Raw genomic sequence first — 21,656 nt, 5'->3', positions numbered from 1 at the left:
GGATTAAACAATATGAGTGATAACTTCTGCACATATGACTGTACTGTCTACACATACAATGTTGAAAGACTAAACACTCCCAATTACAAATGTCAAACATTTCCCTTCATGGAAATCTGACAGGTGGATAATAGAGAGCATGAGTAGAAAATAAATTCTGTGCAAGCCTTGCATGATCTATAAAAGCCTTTACTGAATATTTACATAAGGTCTTAATTTTAAATATTAGATTTTCATTAAAAATGTAAATTTCATTGAGAACAATGTATATAACTTGTTTTTCAAGATTAAAAAAAATAAAGTGTGCTTATAATATATGTAAAAACAAAACCCCATACTTTAGAAATACACCTGTAGTAATAAAGATTACACTGTAATTATGGATAAATGGTTTACATGAATTGAAATCCAGCATCTTAACAATGCACCTGCACTACATAGAATAGGCTGTTGTTTTAAGTGCTATTTCAAAGGGACAAAACAAAATACTGAGTTATATGCTTTAAAACATTTTTACAATGCTGATGACACTTTTTTATGATGCTGGATGACACTTTACATAGCACAAGTGTAAGCAGTATTCTCTCCTAAATGAGAGTAAATACAATTTCTTTCAGGGCTGCACATTTTTCTTGAAAATAATCCAGATCTCTAGTATAATTAAGTTAATCATATTCACAATACATTTGTGCTGCTATGGTCTCTGTCACTGCAGTATTTCATTCATAGTTTCCAAAGTCAAATTAAACAAACAAGTCCATGAGCCATACAAAAAAAAAATTCACGTTCTTAGTGATGCACGGGCCTTGTCAAGTATTTCCTTTCTGATCTTTGGATAGTTTGGATGTGCTTCAAGGACCTGTCAAAAGACAAAACAACCCAAAAGTTCTGTGTCTAAAAGGAAAGAATACTGTGTTTGGTTATCCCCCTCATCGCTGAGCTTACATTCTAAAACTAAAACAACAAACATGACAAGTTTGTTTTAAGAATGCATAAATATTTAACTGTGGCTAGAACTACCATGTATGGAGATCAAGAACAGTTTATCAAAGACACCTTTGCTTCCCTTTCATGCTGCCCTGTCACCTTGGTGCAAAAGACACAGGGGTCAAGGGCTAAAGCCTCTGGGTGGCTTGAAATGCATGCACGCAGAACAGTGACCTCTGGAGACATTTCCGAGGTTTTAAGTATACTTTTTCTGCAATGATAAACTGCTCTTATGTTTTCACTCCTCAGGCTCTTTCTTACTATACTGTACCCTCTTCATCTTCCCAATTCCCTCCTCTCCCTTATCCTTCCATTCAATTTGTCCTTTCTAGTTATCTTTAATTCCCCCCAAAAGAGCAAATCTAATTTATTTCTTTATTACTACTAACAATTATTAATTCATAATGTTCACTCTGCTTCTGTAATAGTAGCCCTTCCTCTTATTCTGCATCTGCTCTATTTATGTTTGGACCATACAAAGATAATACTGGAAGTTACTTTCCAACAGTGTCTTCCGATATTAACATTTGATTAACTTCTTCAGCTATACTTCTGTATGGATTTACCAAGTTGCAACCACAGGGCCAAAAGAAGGTGCTGCCATTCGAATATGCTTTCACATATGATAGCCAGCCACTTTATATGGTTGCCAGGGAGCTCAGGATAAAGCAGATTATGTAGAAGATAATTAATTTAATCAAACTTATCAATTAGGGCATCTTTCTGACATTGAGCCATATATTTTAGAAATTTAAACTCAAAAAAAAAAGGATCATTATGTAAAAGAACGTTGCTACAATAGACAGAATATTAAGTACATATAAAAATTCTACCTTGTGACAAACATCAATTGCATCAACATATCTCTTTCCTTTCAGGTAATTGAAAGCCAGCTTGTATCCTGTTAGTAAAAGGGAAAAAAAAAAAGGTGACAATTTCAGTTCCTGTATTTAATAATGAAAATATCACATTCAAATTAATTTGTCACCATACGTCTCTAAAGTTAGTATGTTTGTTTTCTAGTATTCTCTCATCTAAGCCTATAGAGATCAAAATTTCTGCTGAAAGTCACTTCAAGTAGTAAATAAAAGTTCTTTACACACTGATATCTATGTTTGAATCAAAAGGAAACATTATTCTGGACAGCATGTGTTACTACAGGGAATAAATAATGGTTGTCCTCTTTCAATTACTATGGTACCCCTCAGAGTTTCTCACTGTGACCTACAATACACTGTTGCTTTGTAAAGGCAATTCCATTATTAAAGGACAAAAGAAGAAAAAAAAAAATCAGGATAGCAATAACAAACTAAGGAATTAAAATGCTATTCTGTTCCACTATCAGCAGACCACTGATAAAAAAAAAAGGTCACATGGAATACCTAAGTTGCATAGCAACATGTCAGGCTGATACTTTCAACATAAAAGCTATAGCTCAAGTATATCAGCCTGGACAGAGATCAGGACTGATGAAAAAAGCTTATAAGCATGCAATTGCCAAAATTGAAAATTTTAAATCTTTCATTTATGAACTTATCCTCACTAGCAAATGAGTACGAGGGATCCGATACCAGTTTATACAGTTTGGCTTGCCAGATGCAATTTGTCTGCTTGAATCGTTTTAGTTTTAATGCATGACAGCTGTATGCAAAACTAGAAAACAAGGTGCACATAGTACCTTCAATATCATACTCTCACTTTTTGTATGCAAGATCGTTCCACAGTTTAATTTCACTACAGCATTTGCCTGTCTGGACACCAAATGATTTTGTAATTTGTTCAATTCCTACCTTGCAGAGGGTTTCAAAATAGCAAAATAAAAGTCTCGATCTATATTCTCTACACACTCAAGAAATCATATGTTTTGACACACCGTTTTACTATTAAAACTTCTTTCTAATACATTTTATTTGATCAACGACTGCAATATCTTAGCCAAGACGTTCATGGGTCAGTCTACAGGAACAGGAACAACTAGTAAAATTACTGCATCCAAATTCATACTTTGACATCTAGAGATTTTCCCATATAACCTAAGTCAGTTTTCTATCAGTCATTTTTATTTCTGTTTTGACATCTGAGTCTTCCTTCTGCTTTAACCCTCCTAGTTTTTTGACTCACAGTACATAGGGTAACATCTAGTTTTGGTAATCCATCCATGCATATGCATTTTTGTATCTTTAACTGTGTTATAAAAGAAGGAGCTAAACCAGAAAACATTTAGTTCCATTAATAAAACACTACTTTAACCTACAGATCATATTAGATAAAATAACGAACCAAACTATTGCAGCATCCCGGAGTTACAGTTAAAGAAACAAAATATATGGCAGTTCATATGCATAACAGTTACAATCTGGTTAAAACAACACTGTTTTTCCAGTTGATGCCAAAGGCTATCTCACCCTAATGCTAAAAAAACGTAGGGCACAAAAAAAGACCACAGATCAAAGACTGAAAGAAGTACGTATTTTTGAGGGGCCCAAAGCACAGCCCAAAACCTGGAACAGAATTTGTGTAAGCCACCAGCGTTGGGACCTAGAGACAGGCTCTAGGTGTTGAGTAAGAGAGCATTTTATCCTATGTATCCATTTCATAAAGGGTTTCCTACAGTAAAATAGTCTAAAAATGTGATAGTTCAGTGTAGACTTCAATTAAACGCCCAAACTAGAACTTGAACAGTATCCCAAGTTTTCATTTAACCATCTTTTTTAAAACAGACATATTTAAAGACATTTAAATAATTTGTTTTTTAAAATCCTTAGTCATGTATATAAACCCTTATCCATATAAATAGATAATTTATCTGATTATCAAAATGAAATAATTAAATCAATGATCTGCCACCATCAGATACATACTGGGTATTATAAAAGGTTCTCTACTAATGACAGTACATACTGCATTACTATAAATACATTATAAAAAATTAATGCTGTACTTACAGAGAAAGTTGTTCACAAAGAACAAACTAAAACTGGTTTCAGACCAAACCTTGTACTAAAACAGTAAGCAGGAACTTCTGAAGTATCATAAAGCTGCTACCTCTTGCCACTGGGGCTTTCCAAGTAACTCTTAAGTACACCTTTAAACATCTGTGGTTTTTATGTGAGGAAAACCAGTGATACTCTATCTCTGTGGAAAATTAAAAGCAGTCTTTCCAGCAAAGGGTAGCTGTTTCATTCCTACTGTAGTGCCTGAAATCATACATATAGGTTATATATACATGCCTATTGTTGGATTCGTTTGGTTTCCGTATTTCCAGGCCATCTCGTAATTTATTGCTGCATCCTTATATGCTTGTTCCTTTTCCATTATGTATCCCATGTATTCATAAGCCTTGCAGCATGACTGCAAAATATAAATACTCATTCAAAATTTTATTTAGGTAAGCTTATATATAATACTGACAGCTTAATTGCTTAAATACTTCAAATCTGTACAACTGGAAAGCATAAGTGATACTTGTACTAACTTTGATGACAAGATAGTCTTGATTTTAAACATCTGTAATACATATTAGTTATATGGAATTCTGCACAGAGACTTCCTAAGTTACTCCAAGTCAAGTACAGAGTTCATCACAGCAGACACTGCAACTACTTCAAAAATGTTTAGAGCCTCCAGGAACCCTGTAGATACCTCCCTCAGTTAATAATAACCCTATGTCAGCCGCATTTCAAGTCCAGCCAGAAAATGTTGCATCTTCCACATATATCGTTTCTTTCACTTTTTCTTAAAAAGGTATTTTCACAGCCTTATTTTTGGAAACCGTTTTGCATTGTAGTTCTCCCCTTAAAGCTAAAAGGCGACACAAATATCCTGAAGAGAACACCAACCATTAAATATTTCATTTTGTATAACTCCAAGTGGCAAGTTACAAGCATCTGAAAAACAGGTTCCAAAAACTATTAAGCACTAGATGAAAGTATTAGCCTTGCTTATGTTACACATACATTTAAGTCAATTTAATGCCATAATAAGTTATTACTAAAGATACAGTAATTCATACAGAAATCTTACATTCCATATGTAAAGCAGAAAAAAATTATGAAAATAAGCAAAACTAACTTACTGTGAACAGCTTATATTATCATGCTGCCAATAGGTCACATATTTGAGAGAAAAATTAAGCTTTTCTAAAATGTGCACCTTGTTTACATAGGCAGAGCAAAGAAATGCTGATACATAAGTTACATTCCATCTTTAATGTCACTATTTCCAATTAAGCTTCCAAAATCTGCTGATGAAAAGCTTTCAAATCACAGCATACTGGGATAAGCAGTATAGGAATGCCTGGAAGATGAGGATAAAAATATACTCCCCCTCTCATTTGTGATAAACAAAAAGTTCAAAATCAAGAAGAGTAATCAGTAAGAAACCCCAATTTCATAGGAACAATCTGTTCATTGGGATCTTGCTAACCAAACCTAAGACTTAAAATCAAAACAAACACCTATTAGAAGATAGTAGGCTTTTATGAAGTTTTCACTCAACATATTTACTTAAATTTTTTATATAGATCCACATCATTCAATTCTTACTGCTAAAAACAATCCTAAAAACTAATTAATCACAATAACATGTTTTCTTAATCTAATCAAATCTTCCAAATTGGAGATTACCAGGCAAAACATTGTTTTGTGAATTAATAAGATATTCTAAGATATAAGATTTTCAATATCTATTTGTGTAGTACAATTCCTGCTTAGCTACTTTGCATGCAAGTTGGAAAAAAGTCAGTATCTTTACTGTGCTGTTTTGTTAAGGAACTGGAGTTGCAGATGTCTAATTTGCCATCCTCCTTCCTATCAAGCAGAGCTTGTTTATCTAAGTCCCTCACGGGTCTGCAACTTTTTAGAAAAAAAACAAATTACTTGGCAGGCTAATGTAGACTATGTTTTTAGAGATGCTTGGGAATTTCTGCAACAAAGTGTCATTTGTGGTATGCACCTGCTCAACAGACCATCTATTTCAAGATATGTCTTATTTTAGGAGATGACTCACGTTTATCCTCCAGGGGTATGGATTTTGCAACTTCCCTTGGCCATCTGGACAAGTGTGTAACTGACCTTAAGGTAGAATTTTTTCTTAACTAAATTCAAACTCATTTTCTGTAAAAATTAAATTGAGTACATCCTATTTTAAGCCTTCGGCTGGGGCTGCACGGCTAGAAGGCGCGTCCCCTGGGTGGTGGATAGGGGATCCCTCTCTGGAGGGTGCACTGGATAAAATTGAAGAAGGTGCCGCGAACCAACGCAGCCTAAGGGAAGGCCACCCTGACAAAAAAACCACTGGCCCTCCAAGTCATGGGGGTTGGGCAGGAGGCCAACTACCTCCTCCCGGGGGGAAAAGAAAAAAAAAAAAGAAAAAAAAAAAAGTTGCAGAAACGACGAGCATCAACTTTCAAAAAAAAAAAAAAAAAAAACCAAAATGGCGAAGATGGAGAAAATCAGTAATGAAGTGAGGAGGAGGAGATGGAACTGGATCGGTCATGTCTTGAGGAAAAAACCAACAGAAGACCGTGCTGTGGCCCTTGGGTGACTCCAGAGCACACAGCCGCAGACCGATCGAAGTGGAAGAACGATGTTCGTGCCTTGTGTGCCTCCTGGCACTGAGAGAATTCAGATCCTATTTTAAGGGGCATCTCTGCAGAAGTACATAATACCATTATACCAAGAACTGTTGTAGCTGCTTCTTAATTTTCTATTTACAAATAAAAAGAGTACAAGTTCAAAAAGAGTCTGCCTCTCAAGGAGGTTGCAGGAATGTGACTGAATAATGAACCTTACCTTCTATACTGATGAATTCAGAAAAAGAAATACACATCATCAGGTCCTTTTCTAAGCCAAATCTGTGCACTATAAACAGTATCCTGAACCTGCAGCATAGTATCCATGGAAGACTAACCTATTGGATGTGCCTCACGCGAAGGAAAGTGAAGTGCATACGTGGAAAAATGTGATCAGCAAAAAGGGACAAAATGCGAAAAATAAGCACAAGAGCTAAGATCTGTGCCTGTTCCTATAGTCAAAGCAGAGTATTGGGAAGTTTGCCTGCTCAGAAACCCTGAGGTAAAAACATTAGAGCTTGTCCCCAGACAATCTACCAGACAGTATCTTCGCAGCAGAGGATTAATACTAGCATTAAAAAAGAAAATCCTGTATAGTAGCAGGCTTATGAACGTAAATGTTTAAAAACATATTTTAAGATATGAAGATAACATCTCTGAATAAATGGAGCAAATATCCAAAATTTATACGGCTACATCTTCATCAGGTTTGCGAGACTCAGTAAAATGCACCTCTGACATTCCATAAACACCTTAAGCTCCCAGCAACACCACAGCTAAAACTTGCATAACTTATTCTATAATATGAATAAAAATGACTAAGCAGCATTCACAGGTTTGCTTACTACCCTCCAGTGTAAAGTTACTGGTTTCCTGGCTTGTTTTGGTCTACTTCTCCTTGATAAGTGAAATACCAGGCAACTGGAAAAAATATATTTCGAAATCATGTTTCAGAGGAAAACTAAACATTTAGATGAATTAAAACAGAAGGTTACTAAGATTACTTCTACTGTGCAGTCACTTACCCTGTTATGACGAAGGCATCGTTTTAATAATTCACCCGCCATGTCATATTTTGCAGATTGAATATATATATCTGCAAGCAGAAGCCAACTCTTTTCAAACTCCTCTGCATCAATGGGATTCCAGCTCATTTTTGAAATCCGTTTTAACTGATTTCTGGCTCGTGGAGTCTGTTTCAAGATCATGTAGGCTGTGGCCATTCCCAAAAGTGCTGGTATATGATCCTTCTGCAATAAAAAGCATAAGTGACTGCTTGGTGCTTTTTTATTTTTCTTTTAATGTTTCCTTAAAATAAGACTTTCACCAGGTATTTGAAAACTAAACCAAAAGCTAAATTTCAGGAAATAAAGATAGAACATCCAATCTTACAAACACGTTTTCCATCTAGTGATATGATCATTTCTGTAAGACTAATCATGATAAACACCCATGTTAAATAATTAAGAGGCTGAATATAAGTTTGGGCTCAAAACAATCTTCTTCAGGCTCAGGAAACGTCGAAAGTATCTGCAGGTATTTCATCTCAACAAGAAACATTCTGGTACTACCAAGATCTATCCTTTTGATACACAAATAAATACTTCAGATAGAAACTGAACTCACTTGAAGTTACAATACAAGTGGTATTTTCTACTTTTACAAGTGTTTGTCAAATGTCAACAACAGGGACACCAATTCCTATTATTAGGTGTACAGCTCCTAAAAATGTAAGTCTAAACTGCCTGTATCCAAAAGCTGTGTATAACAAACAGGATTCTTAAAAGCCATGATTTTATACAAGAGCCTCAAGCAGGCAGTAAGGAGTGCAGGAGCAAGTGTGATTTTTAAAAATCCTGCCTTTATTAGCACAGGATATAGATGAGAATGGGGCTCATACCCCAAAACTGCTTCCTAAATGCAGAGAGTAGTTCTATCAGCAAATAACTTAAAAGCTTCTTTCTTCCTCTCAGTGCTCCTGGCTCACTATTCGTATTCTGCCTCTACACCTTGTTGTAGGGTTGTGCTGTAAATAGGCTTGCCATAGTGGGTTAAAAAAAAAAAAAAAAAATTGGCCCCACCAAAAGCCGCTCTTCCACATAATGATCAGCTCATCCCCCCTCTCCTTCAATAGTCAAGCTAGCATGGATCAATAACCTCAGGCACTTTAACCTTCTGTCACATTGCAGTCTTTCAAAACGGAGCTCAGGAGAAGGGAGGTGACCACTTTTTCCTATAATAGCCAAGGCAAGAGCATGTACCTAGAAGTTACCCAAAGAGGGAATCGACTCAGTTCTCTTAGTCTGAAGAGATTAAAACTGTATATTTTATGCGACCCTGGAGAGAAGACTAATTAGACTGGAGCATTCTTCCTGCTGGAATTGTGTCACCATGTGAAAAACATTCAATATTCACAGGACCCCAGATCAATTCTGAGCAGGACTGGGAAGCCCGTACTGGAGGCAGAAGGACACCTTGTGATTCTCAGAACTGCCTTACACACAAGATAAGCATCAGTATACCCAGCTCAACCAAGAAGCAGTATAGCACTCGGGTAATAGGTAGTAGTAACTTCAGTATTACTTGGCATTCTGATGGACTAAATGCATCTACATGTGCTTAAATAAAACCTGTTGAAAGGTGCTGGTAACAAGAGTATCCGTTACTAATCATAAAGCTAATGACTACAAGTAGCTATAAAGTAACAAAAATTTCCATCATAAGGATGAATTTTAAGCAAATGGATAATCTGGCTCTGGAATCTAAATTCTGTCAAATTGCCATGAACTACATGAAGGCAGCTTATATTTAGTTGGTTTTGCTTACAGAATGAAGGCACTGTATAGAGTTATATCATCAGACACTGCTGGCAAGACTGGGAACTAAAAAGCAAATCCAGCAACTCAAACCAAATAGCCTATTCACATTTCAGTAACTGGCAATATTAGCATATAGTTGAGTTATAAATTTGCAATCCAATTGAAAACTTCTAAAAGATGTTGTTATTTCAGCATGTTTTTCTTTTTCAGATTTTCTATAAAATATTCTTTAATAGGAAGAAAAAATAATCCTTAGAACTAATAGCACTAACACATGCCACTATTCCTGAATGTAAACTGTGAGACTAGTTGAAAAAAAATGTAGTAAGTGTGAAAGAGAAGACTGAAGAAGTGAGACAGGTTACTAACCTCAGCCACTACTATTTCAGTGAAAGTGTTCAATGCTCGTTCAACACTTGATTTTTGTTTGGTTGCCATGAGACAATAATTTTCCATGATCCGCAGTTGAATGTGACCCTGAATGGTCTGAGGCTTGAGCTCCCTCAGAAGATTTTCTGCTGTTCTTACAGCCAACTGCACAGACTCCTGCTTCTCTGTTGAATTACTGTTATCAGAAAGAAAGAGTTTGTAAAAGCTTATTTAACGTACACCAAAGTAATTACAAGTTAGTAGTGATTCCATGCTAAAGGCATGCCATTTTGTACAAGATAGCTCTATAATATTGGCATTCTACATTGATTCTCTTCTGTCACAACACCAGTTCCAACCTAACAAGCTGTTTTTAACACTGCAAGTGACCAGATTCCAGATAAAATCTTCTATATTTTCTGCCTGAGACTGACTTATTACAGTCTAGGATGGTCTCTCACAATATAGTAAGTAGAATATTCAAAGCATTAGATGAGCTCAAAGTTCTAGCAATTTAAATTAAGGCACATTATTAAGGGGCGGCAGAGGAAGGGGATGACAGAAGAACCCAAACAATATTTATTTCATTCACTTACCCTATGTCAGCATCCAGATTTTCAAAGACTTCACCCCCCACAGTTTCATTATCTGGGTTCAAACAAATTTCAATCATGTTGTAGGCTGCATTCTGTCCCCAGTCACTGTCCTTTCGAGCTTTATTAAAATGCCTGAGTGCATCATTTGGTTCACCTGTATACCTAGACAGATAATTAAAATATTTAAAGCTAGGCAAGTAAAATTCACTGCCCCAAATCCCACCCAAATCCGAAGAAGAAACCCAAGCATTTAAAACAAACAAACAAACAAAAAACAGATGACACTTGCACACACTGATAATGCAAAGTCTGAACAGCACACATACTATTGCAAGGAATTTGTTTTTGCAGACTAAGATCAGTTTGATAAATTCTAAAATTTGAAAATAAATAACATTATGTATTTGAACCAGCAAGAATATCCCTTTTAACAAGCAGGAAAAATGAAAGATGTATGTGAGACAGATAAAATAGCTTCATTTCCAAGAGAAGCTCATTGGGAAATATTTCAGAAGAGAAAAGGAGATCTTTCCTAAATCCCAGCACCTTAAGTAATTAGGAAAGTAGTGCTATATTACTTATCACACTGTAAGTAGCACCTTTGAATGATAATGGATGACAAGAAAGTTAATTTAAATTACGTACTACATAATCTAATAAACCTTATCTTATTATATTTGCAAGTACCAAAGATACAGTCCTTTGCAGTAGTGAAAGCCTGGTTCAAGCTTTGTTCTGGAAGAATGTTTTTCAGCCATTGAAAGAAATCTTGGGACTTCTTCTAGCTTCCCAGCTCTTCTCAAGAGATCAATTAATCGTGAGAGGGTTACATAGTTATCTAAACACACAAATAATTAGGACATTGTAATTCTAGTTATTGGCTGAACGAATATCTTAAAAAAAATTAAGAGCCTGTCTTGTTTTTTCACACACAAAAACGATATATGGTGTAATACATAAGTCATATTACATAGTAACCACAGATACAAGAATGAAGGTATCAAGTGATACGTGCAATACTTCTAAAAAAACCTGTATAAAGATAAGTATAGTTGCACTTCACTTCCAAAAGCATTCAAACAAAAACATTTGCTGTACTCTCATGACTTCATTCACAAAGTCCACTAAAAAGCTTTACATTCATTATATTATTATTTTTAACAGATTTTAGTAGCTTTCTCTCTAGTAATTTCTAAATTGCTAAAAGAAACTTAGCCCTGTCCGAGACAAGTTTCCTTTATTAATCTTGAAATAAAATGCTAGCTTTGTGTTCATGCACTTGATATCTTAAACACAAGAGAAAGTGCTTTACAGTTACAAGTAAATAACGCCCTAGCTATATTTGGCTTGAGGTAAACAATGCACATTACATTGGAAAGTAAATCACTGTATCTACAAGAAATAATTTTCACATCTTCCCTTACAATAACTATGATTTTACATACAGTAGTGGTCTTTGGTTTTAGTATCCATTACATTACAAATAGCACATTTCTTTTTAATCGTACAAAGTACTTCTTAGATATTTATGCCTCTCTCTCATTAGAGCTATGTACCAGAAAGAATTAAAAATATCACTACTGAATATTCACCTGGCTTGCGTTCTAGAAGCTGCTGGAAATGAAAGACAGCTTGTTCATAATCTTGCTTCCTGAACATGAGATCAGCCATCATCTACAATATTGACCAATTTAGAGAAAACAAAACAAAATATTATAAATTGTGGTTTATAATGAACTCCAGCTCTTTAAAGTGGGGAGTGGAAACTATAGCTTTAAATTGCTACAGGAATTGCACAAGTAGTAAACTAAGTTGGGTCTCTCATTACTCTCAGGAAAGTAAACACTCTCTATATACAGACACACAGAATAATAATGAGCAGGTACAGGCTCATATGTCAATTTTTCGCTTAAGGTAGATATTAAAAGAAAAACGATACACCTCATGTACCTTTCAAATATATTTGTTTTTACTTGTATAGTTTTACTCCTAATTTTATTTCCCATAAATGCAGATTAAGCATAGAGAAAAGCAAAGTTAGTTAAAGTGGAAGTAAAACAAATTATTTCATTTCAGTTTCTCTCCACTGAGGGGTAGCTAACAAAGAGCAGATTTAATAACATACATTAAGAATGCTATTACCCCTGTCCTTGCACCATACTAGGATAAATTCCAGATGTTAGACTGCTGTGAGAAAATAAATTATTCCCGTCTTAAAATCATTTTGCTCCTAATGTGTTCAAGTGAAAGCTGCTCAGTCTGTTGACCTTTAAGCCAAGTAGTATACAAATCCTGTACAGAGAATCTGTAGCTGTGAATAAAAAAATGGTTAAGTAGGAATATGATTAACTATGATTGTGTAAGCATGTGAAACCACCTTAAGCACAGGTTTCTTATCTTCTGGAAGTTTTTTTAGGTACTTGCTTTAATATTACTATGGTGGAAAAATAACTTCTTCCCTGACCATTAGTCAACTGTTAATAGAACATGCATTAAGCCATGCTTTAGTCAATCTTGCAACTACTACTTTTTCCTCTACTAGTACTTTTAAAGACACATTTTTGCATTTAGATAAAACAAAGGCAACGATTGCTAGAAACTTCATATTGAATCATTATCCAGCATAAACAGAAAAACATTTTGTTGCAATGGATTTTTCACGGTTTTTTTGAAATCGGAAGCTGTAGGCTTTCTTAAGAGTAGTATTTTATGGATCCATCACATTGCAGACACAAACCTCAAAGAACTTCTGATACAGGATTAGCATAATAGCACATACCATCGTTGCTGCTTCATTATCTTGGTCATTCTTCAGTAGTAAGGAACACTGATGTTGACAGGCATCAGTATCATCTTGTGCAAGATATAAATGTGCAAGTTCCAACATTGCCTGTAGATTAAAATATTTAACTATATGTAATTCAAAGATTAAAGAAAGCTGGTTCAGTTCTACGAGTATTAACCTGAGATTTCAGAGCCTCAGGAAAAAATTATTTCTCTGTTGTTTCCTGTGGGCTCTTGATCAAGTAATTTAATTTATTTCCATTCCCTCACCTTTAAAACAGATAAAACTTTTCTTCTTCAGAGGGATATTCTGGAGGCACATTGAAAATAGCTGCTTAGATAGTATTGCTCTGAAGACTACAGTATTTCGGTAAGAACAATTTTCTTGGGAAAAATGTAAACACAAGTAGTTTTAAATTCAGTGACAGAAGCAAATACCTCATTAACATTCACCAATTAGTTTTGGAGTATAAGCAAATTCCAGCAGAAACAGTTTTCTTATTTGCATTTCCAAACCTACCACATTAAGACCATGTGCGGATCCATTTCTGGGAAGCAATTGCAGAATAAATATTAACAAACCAAAATGTACATAAGCATGCATCCTTAAGGCTGAAGTCCCATCATAGACTATTCTGAATAAAATGCCACAGGAAAGTTTATAAACACAAGAGTTGCCACAGACTTAATCAAGTTCCCATTGAAGCAAACAGGAGTGAAACCAATCACAAAGTAAAATTAGCAGTAGACAAACAGTAAGCAATGTCACTCCTGCTTAATTTTAAATAGCGTTTTGATTTTAAAAAGGAGGCATTTATAATTGCATTGCAATTCTCTCTCTGGTTACACTTGCAAAAGGCACTGCTGAATCAAAATAGTGTTTTGAACATCCTGTTCAGGATATGAAGGCTACTTGCATAATATTTGACAACTGTTTTCTTCCTACTTCATGTTATTTACATATTCAAACATATACGATATAATTCTGAAACAGAAAGGCAGGTGGGTAAGCATTGAAATGATATGGAGATAGGACGCATGTAAGAATTTTAATTATGAAAGCTTTCTTCAAGCCACTGTTCTTATGGGCGTAACACAGTGGAAGATCGAAAAGCACTCTGCTAGTCAAGGAACACTTCCTGCCTTGGGCATGTCAGAGAAGAACGCCAGTTAAACTGGACTTCTATACTAGATTCTAGTGACAGGAAACGGTCTCTAAATTTTCAACCCCAAACCAAAAAACATTGATACTGTGAAATGATTTGCTTGATGCAGTCTGTGATCCACTTCAAGTCTGCATCTGGAAACTGCATTACCTCTTATCTGGTCAGAGAAATGAGGTAGGGTATTACCTACCAGATTTAACCAGTTTCGATGTAAAACAAAACAACACAACACAAAACCCTTATGACATATACTGCAATCTCTTCACATTTAGCCGAATTATTTGTTTAATGCAACATTTCAAATTTGTTTTGGGTTACTTTGGCTAGAATACAGGAGATTTTGTTCTGATGAAACAAGGTACAGATAGCTTCAAAGGAATTTCTAATACTTCCATATAGAATTGTAAGGAAAATAATACCCATTTCTTGATGTCTTCACAGAGCTTGGGTATTTAACAGCTCAAATTTATATTTTGTAATCTAAAAGAATTCAATTCCAACCTTGTACTAGCAATGCTTTTTAAAATGAAGAGAAGAAAACAAGTTCAAATCTACTGAAACTGTAGAAATAGAGTGAAATGACTCATTTATACTAGTTGTGGGTAACCAAAAGTATTTTGCTTTCAGTACACTAAGCAGGGAACAAGCTCTTAATCAGAAATTCAGTCTTAAATTTTCTAAGATGTCATTGCATTCTGTCTTGCTAGCAAAATAAGATTAAAGCAAATATCTCCAGTAAGTGCATCTAACAGAGATATTCAGTACAAACGTCAGTGCACAGCATATCTTCTAACAATGGGAATCTCTCAATAGTATGATTTTAGCAACAATTGAAGGGAAATGCCATGCTGGTATTTCAGTACTGGTGTGGAAAAAAAAAAATATTAAGGCTTTAATACTGAATTACTGGGATGGCATACCACAAAAGCCATAGCTGTACCTGTACAGGCAGTCTCCTGGCTCTTAATGATAGAATGGGGAAGTCACCGTCCTTTAAATATTTTAAGGGTGTTTTTATTCATCTCCCAGTTTATTTTTCTTCTCCTTCATAATTCTTACAAGATGCCTTGAGGAAAGCCTATCTCAAAGATGCTGAAGTTGTAAGCTTTAGGAAGTACCTACATTCTTGAAACCACAACACACAAGTTCAAGTATTAAAACCAGGTGAGATGCTGATAATTTAGCAGCTAGTGAATCTGACAGCTGTGCAAAGAAGCAGTAAAATAAGAAGTCTTCACATACACCTAAATATACAACACACTTATGCTAGAAAATCGTGGAAATTTGACAAAAAATATTAATTTTTAATCTAAAAAACCCACTAAAGTTCACACTTAATTTTGGTGCTCATTATAAATTTCTTAGCCTTTCACTTCTCCCTCTCTTATCTTTAAAACCCAGGGCTGTGAAAGTAGAAGAAGGAAGAGGGGGATAAAAATAAGCTCAAATTTACCAGCATTTATCAACAGGCAGACTTGTGGGAAAGATATAGTGCAGGGAAGAGAGAAACAGTGCAATAATCACTGCTAAACAACATCAACATTTTATGACTAAAATCAGAATCCTACAAAGTCCAGATAAAAGTCTAAAACTGCTAAAACAGATACAGAAGAGACAGAAATTGTCTGAACTGACTGAAATCACTGGAACTTCATTCCAGAGGACAGGCAACAAGCAAGATAGAAACAATCACCATTATTACCATGCTGTACCTTACACATCCTCACTGGTACATGAAGACAGGCTCACTGTATGATCTAATGGACAACTCAGAGTGCATGCAGACCACCACTTCCATCAGGAGTTTGTGTAAGAGACAGAAATTAGCAGTACATGCAATTATTTTATCATGATAAGCGATGAAGGGGAGAAAGTTCAAGGCTCTATGTATCTCAAAGCAGAAAAAATTGTAAATATACTTTGACACTGTGAATAATAGAAAAATGTATTGCTAGATAGCAAAACTGAACGAAAAAACAATGCAAAACAGTCAGAGGGAGAACTGACCTTGTTATCTGTTTCACAGTGAACAAGAGCTTCTTTGTAAAATTTAATTGCTTTTTCATAGTTTCGCTGGGCTGTAGAATGTTTTGCAATCTCAGCACAAATTTCAGCTGCTAACTGTTTCTGTGCAGGAACTGCATCCAGCTGTTCTATTTGAGTCCGTTTAAGCACTCTGGCTTGTAATTCCCGAGCCTTGTGTGGGGAAAGGAGTGAAGAGTCAAAAATTTTCAAAGGAATGAATTTTATATTATCTACTTTAAAATAATGTAATTATATTTTTAAAAGGTTCTATAAGCATACTATGTGTTTTATAGATGATAACCCCCAAATAACAAAAAAGCAGGTAAAAATGTCTTGGCTATAAAAAACTTCAATGCAAACAAGCAAACCCCCCCCCCCCCCAATATTTTTCCCTCAACAACTTGTCTCAAACTGCTTCACTTACCCAAAATTCACATTAAAAACATACTGAAAAGCAACCTAGTGTTCAACACTTTCAAGGAAATGGAATCCCAACATACTTTTCCTAACATACTGCTTATGACAACTGCATGCCAATCCAATAATGTATAACCCACACTTTATAGAACATTATTTTGAGATAATCATACATACAGTATTTTGTGAAACGTAAGGAACAGGACATTAAAGCAAAAAGACAGGGAGGGATCCAGTTTACCCCTTGTGTACTTGAAGAAAAGGGTGGTATGAACAAGCTTATTTAATACACCATCTAAGGAATATTTAGGTCAAATACATTCATTTGACTAAAGATGACTCATTTTTATTGGTCTAAATTTCCCCCATATTTCTGTGCCTTGCATTATTTATAACTAACCTCTTCCCCAATTCAAATGATTATGTTCCAATTTATAACTACTAGCAGAGTTGTAATTACAAAAAATGTTGGTGTAGGATATCATTGAACAAAGCCTCATTATTAAAGAGAAACGTAATGCTTTTGCACACAAGCCCTATAGTCTGGCTTAGAAGAATTTTGTCATCATCTCCCTGGGCTCCCGTTAAGAACTTCCTTAGTGTCCGAGCTACCTTCCTACAACAAAAATATTCAATAGAAGTATTACATGCCTTTTTCCTTTTTTTTTTTTCCTCCTTACAATTAAGCTTTTGATAAGGTCTATAAACAAGACCTCCAAGGCCAAAACTCAGAAGGTGTACTTAACTCCTTGATTAAGCATAGAAAACTCAGCAAATCCTTCAAATTTTATTTTCTGAAGTCCTTCATTTAGGCAGTGATTAAGAAAAGTCTAGCAGAAGCACAGAGGTAGAGCTCTTTGTTAACAGCAGACGCCCCAAAAGAGGGCGGATAAGGAAATAGGTATGCCCAATTCTGATCACGCCTGATCAGTTTTCTTTGATTTCAACTGGAATTCTAGCCAATTAACGCACAAGAGATTCCCCCTTTGTGCTCAAGCAGTTTGGTAACTATCTTAACATTGAAATAAAATCTCAGAACAGCTGCTTTGCTCATTTAAAAGTTCACAAGTTGAAGAGAAGGAAGCACTAATATTATTCTGGTTCTTCTTGCCCCCCTACCACTTTGCCTAGCAGGGAAGGAGAATTAAAACACAAAGTAAAATCTGGGGGGAACTTCTAACATCACTCTGAAAACAAAGGGAAGAAACCTGTTTAAGAAGAGGCAATAACATGACAGAGCAGTTAGTCCTGCTGAAATAATCAAAATACAGGTGGTTTTGTGTAAATGAATGCGGCAGCAAAAGAAGAAGGAGCAGGAAAAGATTTCAAAGAGAACAGGTACAAGAAGGACAGTTTTGAGGGCAGTAACAAAAACAACAACAAAAGAAAAAAAGGGGAGAGAGACAAACACAAAGCTTTTGAAATGTGATATAGTTCTTTCAGGTTTCTCACTAAAGTAGTACAGAAAAGAGTAAGAGAAGTAGACTGCTCTGGGGGAAAAAGTACATAAGAAAAAAAGAAGTAAGAATTTAACAAAAGATTAAATAGCAATAGTAATTACTAGTAATTAATAGTAATAGTAATTAAATAGTAATAGTAAAAGTAGGATTTTAACTCTTATGTACAATTATCTTTCTAACCAATGTACATAATTTACTTTCCTTGCTGGTCAGAAGATGCTACCAAGGCTTACTGTTTCTGTAACAGCATGGAGGTATAATGGAAGAGAATGTACTGACCTAACCTCTTGCTCAACCTTTGTGTTGAGAAAGTATCTTAAATTATCTCTAGCTTCCAACCTTGTTCTTTCAAGCCTCAGTCTGAGTGATAATATTCAACTCCAGAATGAACAGATCTTATTATTGCCATTTAAAATAAACAGCAGTACAACAAAATGACAGGTAGCCATTGAAAGGTGTTCCAGATTGTTCTATGAGTGGTGTTCAACGCTGAGCTAAAATTCACAAAAAGCTTAGCCTTTCTAAGCACTTATATTCGTTACATTTCACACCAGTCACTGGTGCTTTATCCCTACCATGTATGCGTTTTCCTCATTCACAAAAATAATATGGTTAGAATCTGGGATAAAAGTGAAACTAGGGATAAAAGTGAGGACATTGCAAGCTTTCGTAGGGTTTTTCCCCCCCTTTACCTGTTGTAGTGAAACAATAGCTTCATCAATCTTTTCCATTTTGCTGTAAATTTTTGCCAGAAGCACTTGGTAACGTCCATCTTCCATCAGAGAAGACAATTCATTAACTATAAGAATTACATTAAACATACATGATTCTTTTAAGAACTGATCCTGGTAAAGTCAAAGAAAGATGAAGCTCTCTACATACTCCAGGCAAGAGCTTAAGTGAAAAGTTCACAGCTTGATCCTTATTTAGGATTGTGATTTGACTCAGTATGTTGGTAGTGGGCAGAGTAAACATTACAACCTACAGAGTGAGACTTAAGGCCAAAGACATTGAAAGATGAGAAAGTAATATAAAAAAATTGACTCTTTTACTTGCATTCTCAGAAATATGAGAGAAAAGCTTTTAAGTGGACAGGAAATAAAGTCCGTCCTGACATTTCTCATCTAAATCCTCTTCAAAGTCAATGAAAAATGTTCGAATTGAATCTATGCATGTTACACCCAAAAAGAATTAAATTGCGTGATAAAATTTCTAGTCAGATCTCAAACTACCTTTCTTTTGCTAGAGTCTGGAACAGACATGAATACAAACAGTTATTTAACTAAATATTTCAGTATCTACTCAAAAAGCAGCAAGCTACTTTTGAATAATGGTTAAAATATATACACATAAAATAATATTTGAAGAATACAATTTCTCCCTGGCTTGTATTCATTTTAATCTATTGACAAAGTGGTATCTTGAGCACAGTTCCACATTAAAACATAAAAGCCACCAAATTCCATGTTTTATAAAAAAAAAAAAAAAAAAGTACATTGAGCTATGCTCTATTAGCAAACTGTCTTCAAAGTGCTGTAATTGTGACATGCTATTCTAAATCAGAGATTAGGCCATGTAGCCAACCATGTAAGATCATTCCCTCCAGTACATTTCCCACATTTCATTTTTCTTTCACAAATGAAGCATATTTTAGCATTTCTAAAAAAAGAAAAACTGTATTTACTGCTGATTTATCTTCCCACACTAGAAGATCAAGCTGTCTTGAGCATGATTATTAAATTAGCCAGGTCCTCAAAGGCTTAACTAAGACAGGAATATAACATTAAATCAGAGGATTTTTTCAGTAAGAAGTAAACAAGACAGAAAACCAGCACTCCCCTGCACAGTATGAAAGACCAGTAAAATAGCGACGTAAGAAAAACTTACAGAATGGCCGCGTAATAAAATTTGATAATACTAACTGTTTCTGTATTCAGATAGCCACAAAAGTTAACAAACATAATTAAACCACTGCAAAAATATTTCCTTAATTAATTGTATAGCTTAATAGCTCACACTAAACACCTTAAAACTTCTTAATTGCCTTTTAACAAAAACAAGGAAAAAATCCAGAAGTTTTAGCTTTGTAAGTGCATATTCCTAACATGTAAAAGAGGGTCCGAAGAGACACCTTCAACCTGTTCAACCTCTTTGCTCTGAAGGATAGTGGGTAGCATTTACCACCTAAACAACCATTCCCTAACAGCAGGAATGACTCATCTATACTTGATCAATTCAGAATCAGAACATTTGTTAGCTCAGAAGAGAAACAACCTTGCATGTGTGGAGCTCTGCTATTGTATTTACTGACTTCGCCTACCACAGATGTTCCAAGTTTAAAAGTCCTCACAAAAGCACCTTTGAATGTAAGTGAAATTTATTTCAGAGTGCATTTCTCATTTATCACTTAATAGTTTCCTATGTTTTACAGTTCAAAAGAAGTTTATATGGAACTTGTTTATTCCTTAGAATCACGCAGAAACCACAAACAACAGTAGAAATTGTACGTTTTGCTGTAAATTAATAACATTCCTACCAGGCTCATGATCTAAAGCTTGCTGAAGTACTTTTTCTGCCTTTTCATACTGCTTCAGCTTCATTAAGAGCTCAGCCAAATCATAGCAAAGGAAATTCTGTTGACCGCTTCTCAATGCAGCCTCATAGTAACTGATTGCCTAAAAGGAAGAAACAAAAATCTGAGTATTATTTGAAGACAAATCTTAAAGACAACACCCTCGCTTGATAAGCATGCATTTACATAGCCTAACCACATTATCACATTCTATTTTTGACAGGATCACTGCCAATTAAACCACATTTTCATTAGGTACTGAAGTTGTACAATTCCAGCCAGACTGGAGTTATAAAGTTCTGTTTTACTGTATACAAAGGACAAATTTTTCCAAAGTCTACCTGCCAAACATGAAGATAAAAGAAGTAAGGAAAAGTTTAAAAATATCAACTAAGCATAATCTAATAGAAAGGAGTCTTTTCTCTTTGCATTTTTATACATAAAAACTGACAATCATATCAATTAAAAAAAGTCAAATATTTACTCAAGGAAAAAAAACCCAATATTCTAGATCAATAAACTATTACTCCATAAGTTTACCAAAAAAACCCACTTCAAAATACCAACTTAAATAGTCTTGAAATAGAATGTTACTTCTCCAAGTAAAGGGAAAAGTTAGAACTGGAATTATATTGAAAAGTTACATTTCCAAAATTACTGTGTGATGTTTTATAACTTGTATTGTTTTAAAATAGAACATGTTTAAACATGCATAATAATGCACATATCAGGCAGCTTACCTGTTTAGGCTTAAGGATTCTAAGGATAATATAGCTGAAGCCTCAAAATGAAAAATTAAAGCCCATAAAACACTCATCACCATGTAGATTACAAGCTTTCCTATAGCAACTCTAGGAACCCTCACAGTACATTAGGTCTGAAGTATCAT

The 21,656-nt window shown here is 35.0% G+C and overlaps 1 protein-coding gene across 1 annotated transcript in view; it reads right to left on the bottom strand.

Moving 5' to 3' along the window:
• Positions 1-275: 275 nt before the first annotated feature.
• The window catches only part of TTC21B (tetratricopeptide repeat domain 21B), a 42,308-nt gene continuing 20,927 nt past the window's right edge, over positions 276-21,656 (bottom strand). The window contains exons 18-29 of the mRNA XM_082314696.1: positions 20,732-20,870; positions 18,888-18,994; positions 16,301-16,489; positions 13,123-13,233; positions 11,936-12,017; positions 11,031-11,181; positions 10,344-10,505; positions 9,748-9,943; positions 7,585-7,809; positions 4,218-4,338; positions 1,821-1,888; positions 276-859 (exon numbers count right to left, since the gene is read on the bottom strand). Of these exons, the coding sequence (XP_082170822.1) occupies positions 782-859; positions 1,821-1,888; positions 4,218-4,338; positions 7,585-7,809; positions 9,748-9,943; positions 10,344-10,505; positions 11,031-11,181; positions 11,936-12,017; positions 13,123-13,233; positions 16,301-16,489; positions 18,888-18,994; positions 20,732-20,870 (1,629 nt within the window). The 3' untranslated portion in view covers positions 276-781. The remainder of the gene's footprint in view (positions 860-1,820; positions 1,889-4,217; positions 4,339-7,584; positions 7,810-9,747; positions 9,944-10,343; positions 10,506-11,030; positions 11,182-11,935; positions 12,018-13,122; positions 13,234-16,300; positions 16,490-18,887; positions 18,995-20,731; positions 20,871-21,656) is intronic.

The sequence above is a fragment of the Platalea leucorodia genome (genome assembly GCF_965183815.1).
Source record: "Platalea leucorodia genome assembly, chromosome: 5".
Classification (NCBI taxonomy): domain Eukaryota; kingdom Metazoa; phylum Chordata; class Aves; order Pelecaniformes; family Threskiornithidae; genus Platalea; species Platalea leucorodia.
This window is presented reverse-complemented; position numbering and strand designations above follow the sequence as displayed.